Below are 13,455 nucleotides of genomic sequence, written 5' to 3' on the forward strand. Positions count from 1 at the left end.
CATTTTGTTGGTACAATTTTTGTTAATTAGTGTAAGGACTATCTTTTTTTCCCCTACCTATGCTGATAGCCTTGAGAGGCTATATCAGCGTTACCCTGCTCTATCGTGTAGGTGAGCTCTCGGGGCTCAAACCGGAGGTGTTGCTAACACGCCCTAGCAAGACCAGTGCTTCGCAGAATGTACAATCGGAAACACGACCCACTGAGAGAACCGGCGAGGAACTCAATGGGCTATGTCTATGGGTTAATTCGCTCGTCGAGCCCTTCGTCGCAAGCGACGGGTTCGATGAGGACGGTGACCGGTGCTTGTGGTACCTAAAAGCACCGTTAATGGATCGGGAGGATCCGCAATGACGTGTTTTGGGCGACCTCGACTGTTTACCATTCGGTCTACAGGATCGGGTATGTAGTTTCCAGTGGCCACGACAAGAGGGTTCTTATGTCGTGCCGCCTTCTCAAAGTGGCGCAATGATACTTACTGACCGAGTCAAGTTCCAGGTCATCATGGAGATCCACATTCCTGAGGAGCCGTGGTGCTCCGACAGCTATCCTGCAAAATCGGGATTGAGATTTGTATTAAAATAGATATTAAATGTTACTTAATTTTTAGAACGACCATACCTCTTGACTTAAAATACTATTTACGAATTAGTACAATAGCTAATGTCCTAGATTAACATAATGAAATATAAATAAAAAATATTCATTTCTATTCTATTATTCGGCATCGGGTAACATATTCGTGCTCAATCAAAATAACGAACACATACATATTTAACTACGTTATGTTCCGAAACCACAATTCTTCCAAATCAAAAGCATTTTATTTTCCGTTATCCATTAGTGAGCGGGTCATCGATCAAAAAAGACACAATACCAATTTGTGCATCCGCCACAATTCTTCAAAACTGCCCGATTGTTTGGGAAGATAAAAAAATGCAGTTGTGTGTAGATGGCGCTTTAGTCGCTGTTTTGTATCAGCTCTATGTTATATTCGTGACGTGTCTATTTATTGTTTGCTCTGGACACAGGTCCATGTTATCGTGTTGACCAATTTCGTATATTTCGTTCGTTTGTTATTTAGAGTACTCCATATTTCACTAAAATATTTTAAATTGAAAACAAATGTTATCGCGAGTTTTAGAAATGGTCAACATTGTTTTGTATGTTACTGTCTCGTGACTGTTTGATTTATTTTCGGAAATTTGCCAATAGTCACGGAAATTGAACTGTATCATCCAAAATACATAGGTATTATTGATATTGCTTTGATTTTTTTTACCATCCGCTGCGTGCACCATCTGAGTTGAAATGGTCACCGCTCTGTGCATCTTGCACTAAGAGACCGAGCTTTAATCAGCAGACATACTCGCGGCCTATCTGGTATTAAGTGATTACAAAGTCCTATAAAGACCCCTATCGACTCACAATACACCCTTATCCTCGAGTTGGTCCAAACGGTGGATATGCCCATGTAAATACGCATCATGCTAAACCATTTCTTAAAGATTATTTGATAACGATTATACTTCAATGTGGAAGTAGTCACGCTTTTACTGAAGGTCCTTCAGGTGTCACACTAAAACCAGATGAACGTAATGCTGTTAATAGGTCGAAGAATAAAGAAGTGTTTTTGCAAGGGCAGCGCCGACTATTTCTGAGTGGAATTCCTGTCAGTGATAAAAGAATGCTCATATAGAACGCCACCAAGCTTGCATATACTCCTGCGTCCGGGATACCGGAAACACACATAAAAATGTTTTATTAAAATATTAGATTAGATAAAATAGATTAAATAGAATAGATTTATATTTTAGATTAGCGTGAACCTCTCTATACGACACATACGATACAAAAATAAGCATATCCAGACTGCTCATTTCGAATATCTTTAACAATGACATTGACACGGCGGTGAGCAATCGTATCTGAAATTCGCAGTCCCGTAGCAAGTTTTCTTAAAATTATAATTAGCCATTGGATTGCATTTTTTTAAATATCGGTTAAATGTCCTGATAAAGTTATTGAAAATTAACAGTGACAAACATTAAAAATGACAAACATATTTTATTTAACAAAAATTACATTTATGACAACACAGAAAATAAAACACACAAAGTAGTCGGGACTTTGAGTGCTACAAGAAAACTCTGATTGAGATTAGACTGTTACTACAAAAGGTGCACGAGACATCATTTTACATAAACGAGATTACGTTACCCGCTCAACGCTGCCGCTTATCACGAAGTCCTCAATACCGACAAACAATCCGGCGTCGAATTGTAGCGTTATTAATAATGACAACACTATCGTTATTTGATTCTTATTATTCGTCTATTATTAAATATTCGTTGGACACAGACTGACCCGGATTGAGGAATGATGGTTGATGAAAGTCTATTGAACATAAAGGAATTACTGCCGAGTTCATCGTAAGTATTCGTAGTTCGTTGGACCGAGAAAATATGATATTGAGAGAAGAGAACAGTGATATGAACCATGAGCTTATAATGGCTGCACTCTATTTGTCTCTGTATACAAACAAGTATTCGCCCGGTTGTAGAAATTAGACCGTTATCACTGATACCTCAAGATTCATATTCATTCTATCTATCTATATACCTATATATAAAAATGAATTACTGTTCGTTAGTCTCGCTGAAACTCGAGAACAGCTGGACCGATTTGGCAAATTTTGGTCTTGAATTATTTGTGGAAGTCCATAGAAGGTTTGAAAGGTAGATAAATATGAAAATGCTCGGAAATAAATAAAAATAAGAATTTTGTTTTTCCTTTGATGTGTCCCCCGTCGGACGGATTCCTTTTGTTTGTTTTAAGTTTATTTTATACAAAAGTTTAGGTCTTTTATTTATCAATTTATCGAGTCTGCCGGCTCAGGTAGTTATTAAATAATTTTTGTAATGCTAGTTTTTATATACATAGCTCTAAATGTCGTAGCTGCAAATCAAATAAAAACAATTAACAACAGAGAAGATAAAGGCACTAAGCCGTGATCTTCATATAAATGAATAGTTTTCGGTGACCGTGTTGGTTTCTGCAGCCACTCACACCAACTGACATGCAACTAACTTAATATTGTTTCAACCAAGATACCAAATAGTAAGAATATTCGGAGCTTAGGAATTGCAGGCTTACGATACGCCCTGCCTATCTCATCTATAATTATAAGTCTTGCTTGTTGGACTGTTACAACACGGGGTTTCTTCATCGTAGAAATAATTAGTGAACCTATGTAAAGCATGTTTTTCATTAGAGAATTTTGTACTCGCTTGCGGGATTCGAACCCCGGCCCCGTTGTGTCACTCGATACGAGCTCACCCCGCGTCTTATCCTTTTAGGCCACTGTGACACTCCCCAGCAATATGCCCTACTGTCAAAAGACCGTGACATGATTACTTAGAAATCTTAAGAAGCGTTACATGACCACACCTACAACCTGGCCAGTCGACAATCACCACCCTGGCTGTTTCTGCCGTGAAGCTGTAATAAGTTTCGCTTTGAAGGGTGGGGCAGCCGTAGTAACTATACTTGAGACCTTAGAATTATATCTCAAGGTGGATGGCGCATATACTTTATAGATGTCTGTAGGCTCCAGTAACCACTTAACACCAGGTGGGCTGTATGCTCATCCACCCATCTAAGCAATAAAAAAAACAACCTAAAAACACGGTCCCCGACCAGATGAATAGGGGCCACATCATCAGAGTGTCCGCCATGATCCTTGATCATTTGTCAGCTCGATCTAAACCCTTCCGCGGGATAATGCGCAGTCGTTTGTCGTCAGCTCTAGATAACGTCTCTACCGAACCATTAACGATTACAGGGATTGAAGATAGCCTTAATTTATTTAGAACGAGAATAAAACTAATAGAGCTTGAAGCTGCCTTGAAGGATAAGAAGTCAATTTTTTTTATTGCTTTGATGTGTTGACGAGCTCACAGCCCACCTGGTGTTAAGTGATTACTGAGGCCCATAGACATCTTCAACGTAAATGCCGCCACCCACCTTGAGATATAAGTTCTAAGGTATCAGTATAGGCTGCAAAGGCTACAAAGGCTGCCCCACCCTTCAAACCGAAACACATTACTGCTTCACGGCAGAAGTCTACCCGCGCGGACTCTCAAGAGGTCCTACCACCAGTAATTACGCAAATTAAAATTTTTGCGGGTTTCATATTTATTACACAATGTTATTCCTTCACCGTGGAAGTCAATCGTGAACATTTGTTGAGTACGTATTTCATTAGAAAAATTGGCACCCGCCTGGGATTCGAACACCGGTGCATCGCTCAACACGAATGCACCGGACGTCTTATCCTTTAGGCCACGACGACTTCTAAATGGTATTAGATATGTATGTGTAGGTATATCTATGTATCACGTAACAAAGTTAATTATATTAAGTACCTACTTATAGTAACTTAATTATGATTCCGTCAAGCCGGCCGCAGCTTCCGCATCAGGCGGCTCAACCAATCGACCGAGATGAAGTAATAATCGATGTAACGAGTTCCTATCGACTTTGCATACATTTGACGAACTTTAGTTTTTAATACACTGAGACCTGTGACTTCGAGCCAATCCGGTCTAAGAAGAGAGAAGTTTGTCTTTTGATTAGCTGACGCCGGTACAGAAGCTGACGAAATCTGTGATGTTACTTATTTGTATAGCGAAGCAGTCGCGCCTTCGAGTTTGTAGGAGGCTACAACGTAAATGCGCCACCCACCTTGAGATATAAGTTCTAAAGTCTCAGTATAGTTACAACGGCTACCCCACCCTTCAAACCGAAACGCATTACTACTTCACGGCAGAAATAGACGGGGCGATGATAACCTAAGAGCTCATATCTCAAGGTGGGTGGCGGTATTTACTTTGTAGATGTCTATCGGCGCCTGTAACCACTTAACGTCAGGGGGCCTTTGAGCTCGTTCATCCACATATAATAAAGTAAATAATATGCAATAAAAAATAAATAAAAATATATATTGTATTCCAAGAAAGTATCTGTCTACTACACAACCCGTACCCATGGTATAACAGATCCCAACACCATAAAGTTTATTACCTGCCAATAATACAAATAAATCAAGTTCCCGCATCACTCCGATCTGAAGTTTTGTACGTGACTCCTAACTTCGCTTCGACGTGTAATTTATTTATATCTTTTGTTTCAGACGCGTTTCCCTATACTTACTCCGTAAATACATACCCTGTAAGTATGTGTTGTTACTCATGCTTAATGGGACTTAAAAATTGAAACAAGATAAGCTCTTGTGTACAATTGGCGCAATTCACGAATGTTTCAAGGTCCGATAACCGCTTAATACCAGATGAACCGTGAGCCGGTTTGGCCATCTAAATAATCTATCTATCTATATATATAAAAATGAATTGCTGTTCGTTAGTCTCGCTAAAACTCGAGAACGGCCGGACCGATTTGGCTAATTTTGGTCTTGAATTATTTGTGGAGGTCCAGAGAAGGTTTAAAGGGTAGATAAATATGAAAATGCTCGGAATTAAATAAAAATAACAATTTCGTTTTTCCTTTGATGTGTCCATGTGATGAAAAGCTTAGGTCTTTTATTTATCGATTGAGGCACTACGAAGTCTGCCGGGTCAGCTAGTACTTTATAAAAATCCTCTAATCTCCGCTACAAAAATACAACATTGTTGCTTTGTAATAAAAACGGAACCAATCAAACAAAATAAAAATGAATGAGGCGGAAATCAAACAACACGACCAAATAGAACAATTTCAAACGCTCAAAACAAAAACAATAATACGTACGTATTAAGTATAGTACATTTATTTTTATTGCGTAGACTTCGTGTACTACATGCGTAGTCGCGCTGACTTACAAGCCGTCTGAGACTCCAAAACATTATCCGCTCAGTATCAACGGAAAATTTAGGGATAAAAAAAAACTAATATCTTAATAGCCATACTACTTATGATTTGAAGTCAATTAAAATGTTTATCGATTTATCCCTCATCGTATAACTAACTGGTCGAGTGTAGTGAGGAACTTATAATAAAAGGTTGTTGACTTAAACGCGCTCCGCCATTATCTGAAGTCACCCCCTGCACCCCGCGCGCCCCTCATACCGAAGACCAAAATACAAACAGATTGACGTATGCTCATCATTACATTTACTGGAAGAACAAGAAGCGACCCCTTTACGAGTACACACTTATAATATTATTTTCAATTCTTTCTTAGGCACCCCGACTCCCTACATCCAATTACTTAAGTGCTTCAAAACGCAGCGACACAGATATAACCATCTCGTTTCTGCACACGTATAAAACGAGCTTCGTCTCGCGCTAGAGCGGGGACGGCATAATTATGTATATAACTATTATTTTTCCAAGAGAACGTCGTAATAGATAATAGAGTTTCAGTGGCGGAGAATAAAGACGTATGAATACAGCGGCCATTTTTATTTTTATAGGTAATTAATTCTGTTATTGTACTTTCTGTTTCGTAACGATCGCGAATTGCGAAAGTTTAATGCTGATTGTTTTTTGGGGCCAGTTCATTCTTTTTTTTTTTATTAATGATCTTCACGTTATATCTTGGAAGGGAGGGGGATGCAAGCGAGATATAACTCCTAGTTGTTCATTTTTGTAACCGCTTAGGAAACATGAAGACTCTAGCTTAATATTAACCTAACATCGACTACCTACATGATCCACATCCATAAATTTTAGTACACATTCGAAACTAATTACAATACGTAATTACCGCGGAAGTCATTAATATCATTAAATACATCACAAATCATGTTTATCGCGCAATAAACGAGTATTCACGTCAAAATATATCGGCTACTGTAATATTTACAAGTAACGGAGCCCGCGGCGGTCGTGCAGCCTCTAATTAATAAACACGCCAAGTTTGAAACCATCAAAATATCGTTACAACGCTTGCTACAGCACTAATCCCTAGCAGCGGCTGTCGCGTGGTGCACGGGAGGAGCGGGTAGCGATTACATTACATTAGTCACTATACAAGTGAAAAAAGTATTCGTGGCCTAAAGGATACGTGCGCTGCATTCGTATTCGCGATGCAACGGTGTTCGAATCCTGTAAGCAGGTACTAATTTTTGTAATGAAATACGTATTTAAGAAATGATCACGATTGACTTCCACGATGAAGGAATAACATCGTGTAATAAAAATCAAACCCGCAACATTATAAATTGCGTAATTACTGGTGGGAGGACCTTTTTTGAGTCCGCACGGGTAGGTACCACCGCCCTGCCTATTTCTGCCGTGAAGCAGTAATGCATTTCGGTTTGAAGGGTGGGGCAGCCGTTGTAAACTATACCGAGACCTTAGAACTTGAGATCTCAAGGTGGGTGGCGGCATTTTAGTTGTAAATGTCTATGGGTTCTGGTAACCACTCATCAGCAGGTAGGCTGTGAGCTCGACGCGCATCAAATCAATAAAAAAACACCGTATTTTACATAACAATAATAAGATTATTGTTTAAAATTATTTAGAAAATTACATTTTGCACTATAAACACATAATATAGGTATGGGAATAACCGAGATTTTAATGCATGCACAAATTTATACAGGCATAGTTGGGATGATTAATTCTGAAAATGTACTCTGCTTTTTGTACTGGCTTCTATCTTCATATAACACGATTTTGCACACCACGGAACTTTCTAGGAACCTATCAACCGTGTTATAGGAAGGCTACATGTTTCATTCATTTTATATTCATAAGCTTCAGGTTCAAATTATGCCTAGCCTACAGATAGTGCTGTGAACGTCAATCCTATCCCTATCCCTGGGACATGAGTCGGAAGTCTCAAGGGGAAGATTATGTCCCCATTCAGACTGGAAACACAAACGCTTTGCGTCAGAAACAGGTATGTTCGAGTGAACTTAATGGCGGGGACAGAGAAGATTTGAGTGAGAGAAAGTGATTAAGAAAATGAGCATAATTTGGACCGTTTGAGTAAATAAGCTATCGTCACGCCGCTGCAGTAAAGAAGACATCATGAATATCGATTTGGTTAGGAATATTAGTTATCGCTACCTCTCGTGACACAAAACCATCTTAGACATAATAAAGCAGTGTTTACAACAGCTCGTTAGACGGCAATGGCGAGACTTGGACGGGCGTTACGAAACCAAACCAAGCACTCGCTGGTACGTGTAAATATCTTCCTTGTAAATTAGTGTTTAGTACCTGTTTAGTGTCAGATGTATTGCGGATCCGACCGTTTCGTTAAACCAATAAAAGATTATATCGCAAACAGATTAAATATATAACATAATTGGAAGATATAATTCAAGATTTTGTCCTGAAACTCAACTAGATTAAGAAACTATGATTTTACTAGAGAGCGCTTACCGAAAGGTCAATATTCGGACGTGTTCGACTCGGTTAATTGTTAAAGTCAGAGCGCAGAATCATTTGCCATACAAAGGTATGCACACTATACCGTATTTTTTCAATATGACGGAATAAAACAGATGGGGATAGACAGAACTTAATCAATTTTTTTTAGGATTGAAGGATTACTGTTGGCGCGGTGGCCTTTCCAGTTTCACCAGATCAAGCATATCTTAATCAATAAAACAGTAAATTCACAAAAAAAATGAAATCTAAAATGATTCCATCATTTACATAATGCCGAACTGCTCTATAAAATCTAAATGCTATCTCAACAATCAATGATTGGAGGCTAATCCCGCGTCCTCACAACAGCAGCTGCTCGCAAAATAACCGAAATTCAAGCGAAACTGCTGGCCTAATCGTGGGAATGTATTTATGACCTAATTAAACTCTTGTCTGCTTCCCGTCCTGCAACCAGAGCGGGACGCGCATACACGGGCACACTAAGAACGAGAGAGACGAAAGAAACTCTGACCGAGTGATTAACGAGCGTTATATGGCTGGTTAAGTACCGTGTAATTTGCAAAACGGGGCTTAATTACGGTTACTGTTCCTGTCCCTTACCCTCCTTTGAAGTTCTTGTGCGTTAGAAAGGAGCGGCACGATGATTTCGTTGCGATTTTAAAGGTGCTATTTAATGAGGCATTATTATGTCGCCCGAACAGATTAGGTCGGTACGGCGTCGTGTTTGTCTTGCTCTTTATATTTGGCACGCTCCGGACAAACACCAGCGCTTTCACAACAAAACGCCTTATATGTATAATGCGGTGAGGTTTTTTATTGCGTCATATTTATCTCATTATATTAGAAAATTTTTACTAAAATAAACCGTCTTAAAAAAAAGAAGAGAATATATCAACGTTGTCAAAGTCAATTAAACATGCGTTATTAAGAATAACTCAAAAACAGCAAAATCGCTACACGTAGAAAGAAAATTCTAGCACATAAAATATACCTACAGACAGTCGAATTGATAACCACCTTTTTCTGAATTCGGTTAGAAATAGTTGATTTCTGTATAAAAATTACGTTTAATAAATGGCATAGTCTCAATAGAACGCAACTTTAATTCTTGTTTAAATCAATTCGAGTTAATTTCATAAAATTGCTATTATCTATCATCTAAATACCTACACAATTTGTTAAAAGTTAACATTCAATGTACAAAAAAATTCAAATAATAAATATGTATTTTTAAGATGTTCATCTTCCGGAAATTTCGACAAGTACTGTAACGTAAGATTAGTTTAACTTTGAAACACACAATTTAACCTCAAACCATCTTCTGCAGGTCTGGTTCCAAAACAGAAGGACGAAATGGAGGAAAAAGCACGCAGCCGAAATGGCGACAGCTAAACGCAAACAAGAAGAACTCGGCGAGGAGTGCGAGGACCAGGAGCCGCACGACAACGACCCCTGCAGCGACGAGGAGGAACCTAAGAGGCCGAGGCTCGATCTCCATCACCAGCACATCAGCCACCACCCACTGCCTCATCACCGGCAGTGATCACTCGCTGCGGGCGCCACGCACGACGCCTGTGACAATAGTGAAGTGAAAGACAATGGTCTTATCGATATCGAGACCGAAAGTGAGCGTAATTATCGACAAATGAAATTTAACACAAGTGAACAAGCCGATAACAGTTGTTACTTTAATACCGTGTATCCTGAGTACTTAGTGCCGCGACAATTCTGTGCCGAAACTGATGAGGCTCCGTGTGACCTGTCCAACTGGGCAGTGAGGAGCAGTGATGGAGTCAGGCCGGCCAGTGAGGGTGACAGCGACCGCAGGAATAGCGACAACTCTACGGTCGATGACAATAGCCAGCAGCCTATCAACTTCGCATATTATCACTTTTAGTGTACGACATAAACATTCAGAGCCATAAGATCGCATGTGAAATATCATCAGGCTGGTTCTCATTATTCCCTGAATGAAGCAAGCTAGCTTATGGAATTGAACACGAAAATACATTGACATTCTGAAATTACTTATTTTTCTAAAGGTACTCCGCTTTCATTATTAACTTTAAGGTTTGGCTGCAAAACTACAACCTTAATGCTTTTGGTAAAAAAAAAGATTCAAAAGACACAACGAACACCTATGCAAATTTTACAAGACATTATATTTCAACTTATTGTGGCCTACTTATATTAGTAACTACACAATGACATTATAGTATCTAGAAAATTTAACAATATAAGTGTAATTTTTACAAAACATTTCGTCTATATTTAATATGTATTTAAAAGAACGAAATAATGTATCGACGAGACGTGAACCTAAATTAGTTCGTAAATGTAAATATAATTAAATAGTCATGTGATAGTTAAGTAAATTATTTGTATTTAGATTTTTACACATATTAGTTATAACTTGTCGACGTTTTTGACTAAAGATACTACTGGTGGTAGGACCTCTTGTGAGTCCGCGCGGGTAGGTACCACCGCCCTGCTTATTTCTGTCGTGAAGCAATAATGCGTTTCGGTTTGAAGGGTGGGGCAGCCGTTGTAACTATACTGAGATCTTAGAACTTATATCTCAAGGTGGGTGGCGCATTTACGTTGTAGATGTCTATGGGCTTAAGTAACCACTTAACACCAGGTGGGCTGTGAGCTCGTCCACCCAGCTAAGCAATAAAAAAAAATAAAAAAAAGATCTTTGATTTAAATTTTGCTATCGAAGCACAATAGAGGAATTCCAAGCTGTTAATTGAGGCACATAGATGAAGTTTGCAATATGAAATAAATGTAACAAACAAACAAACAAACAGTATTTTATTAAGCGATAAGAAGTTAGATTTAGAAACATGAGGGCGCGGGTACAGATAGTCGCAACCTTGTTTATGCGTCCTGTATTGGAACCGATCCTGGTAACAAATATAGACTATGCTGGTAACCCCTGAAACTGACACAAATATACACGCAATATGACCCACAACCACGCCCCTCCGTGGTGGCCACCTTATTGACTGCACTTTACATGCTGGATATTGAATTGAGCTTCCTAATTATTGTATTAAGTTAGAGTTTTACTGGTTGCAGGACCTCTTGTCCGCACGGGTAGGTACCACCGCCCTGCCTATTTCTGCCGTGAAGCAGTAATACGTTTCGGTTGGAAGGGCGGGGCAGCCGTTGTAACTATACTGAGACCTTAGAACCTATATCTCAAGGTGGGTGGCGCATTTACGTTGTAGATGTTTATGGGCTCTAGTAACCACTTAACACCAGGTGAGCTCGTCCACCCATCTATGAAATAAAAAATAAATAAATAAACTGACGTAGTTCAGGAACTGTCCTCTTTTACTCCATTCAAGTTTATATATACCAGTGGTATCTAATTATCCAATAGAAATGAACAGGAAATGTAAGAGCTAAAAAGAGAGAGAGTCATCTTATATTTGACCAGCTTACCAAACGTCATTTACTCACCACAGGGCGTGTTATAAGCTCGCCACCACCACTCTGACTGGTTTTACGAAGCAGTCATGGGTTATATTAATGGGTAGGTCAGCCCTTACACAATACTTTTGGAACTCCGACTTCATGACCAAAGATGGCATTCGCATTGTGATATCTATGGGAATTGCTGACCACCTTACGCCAGATGGGTCGTGAGCTCATTTCCCGATTTAAAATAACATTATATGAAAGGAAGTAGAATTATGATTTTAAATTAACTTCCTAAGGAGTTGGAGACTAAAAAGCTTGGGCATTGTGCTTAGTGCGAATTTTTTAGTTTTTCGCCCCTAGCGGCAAACGTAGTCACCTGTTCCAACTCCATACAAAATTGAGTTAACTTTTACGCGATCGAGAACGCTAAAAATTCGCACTAATCACAGTGAACTCAGACGGAATAACAATGCAGAAAAAGTAAAATTACATTAGAAGTTTTTTTGTTTTAATAACCAACATGCTTTATTTCAATATGTCCTTGCTATACTCACATGTCAGAAACAGAGTAATAAAAGTGTAAGCTTTAATAAATCCAATATCTAAGCGAAGGGTTAGAACACAGACAATCTTTTAGTTTATAATTATCTTTGCTGAACAAAGGTTTTTCGACACGTAGGACTGGCACGGACTGGACACGACACACTGGTGGTAGGACCTCTTGAGAGTCCGCGCGGGGGGTACCACCACCCTGCCTAATTCTGTCGTGAAGCAGTAATGCGTTTCGGTTTGAAGGGTGGGGCAGCCGTTGTAACTATACTTGAGACCTTAGAACTTATATCTCAAGATGGATGGCGCATTTGCGTGATGTCTATGAGCTCCAGTAACCACTTAACACCAAGTGGGCTGTGAGCTCGTCCACCCATCTAAGCAATAACAAAAAAAAAAAAAAAAAACGTACCGTAAATCTATGAACAACTGATAGTAGATAATATCTGTATGATGTACTAGTACTTGGCCGACGTAGTTACGGGCTGCGACGTGGCGCCGGACCCCCGCACTTATGTTTTGTAATTATGTAATATGCATCAGAAAAATATTAAATCATAGCTTTGTATATATTATACATAAAACGTTTTTGGCATTGTAAATATATTTATAAGCAAAACCGCATTTTATTGTTAGTCGATAGTCGTTGCCGCGCAATATGTACATTGTGTAATGATAATGAGATAATGTAAATAAATATTTAAAAAAAACAAAGTGCCTTTAATTTTGTTCGAGTCATTATCGAAATGGATCCCCGTTCTATTTTCCACTAGGCTCACAGGTAAGACCAGTCTAACGTTCTTTTTAATTGGCAAATCAATAACCAACTAGAGGTCCCGCAGTAGTCGAAATTCGACTATACTTAATTGGAATTGTAAGTTTGTACACTATTATGATTGTATTTTATACTTCTATAATCACAAATTTCGCCAAGGCTACTCTATAAAAAATATTAACAAAGACAAACAATATTTAATCTCAATTTGACAACAGACGTCAAGAACAAAAGTTTGTCAATAAATAGTATGAATGCGTGTGTGCGTCAAATACATGGTATGTAGTGTGTGTAATGTTT

General features: G+C 38.9%; 1 protein-coding gene across 1 annotated transcript in view; it reads left to right on the top strand.

The window, feature by feature from the left end:
- HGTX (HGTX homeodomain transcription factor) overlaps window positions 1–13,057 on the top strand; it is a 79,499-nt gene extending 66,442 nt beyond the window's left edge. The window contains exon 3 of the mRNA XM_089728601.1: window positions 9,730–13,057. Within this exon, the coding sequence (XP_089584727.1) occupies window positions 9,730–9,945 (216 nt within the window). The 3' untranslated portion in view covers window positions 9,946–13,057. The remainder of the gene's footprint in view (window positions 1–9,729) is intronic.
- The last annotated feature ends 398 nt before the right edge of the window (window positions 13,058–13,455 follow it).

Source organism: Bombyx mandarina, chromosome 07 (assembly GCF_030267445.1).
Source record: "Bombyx mandarina strain Sakado chromosome 07, ASM3026744v2".
NCBI lineage: Eukaryota > Metazoa > Arthropoda > Insecta > Lepidoptera > Bombycidae > Bombyx > Bombyx mandarina.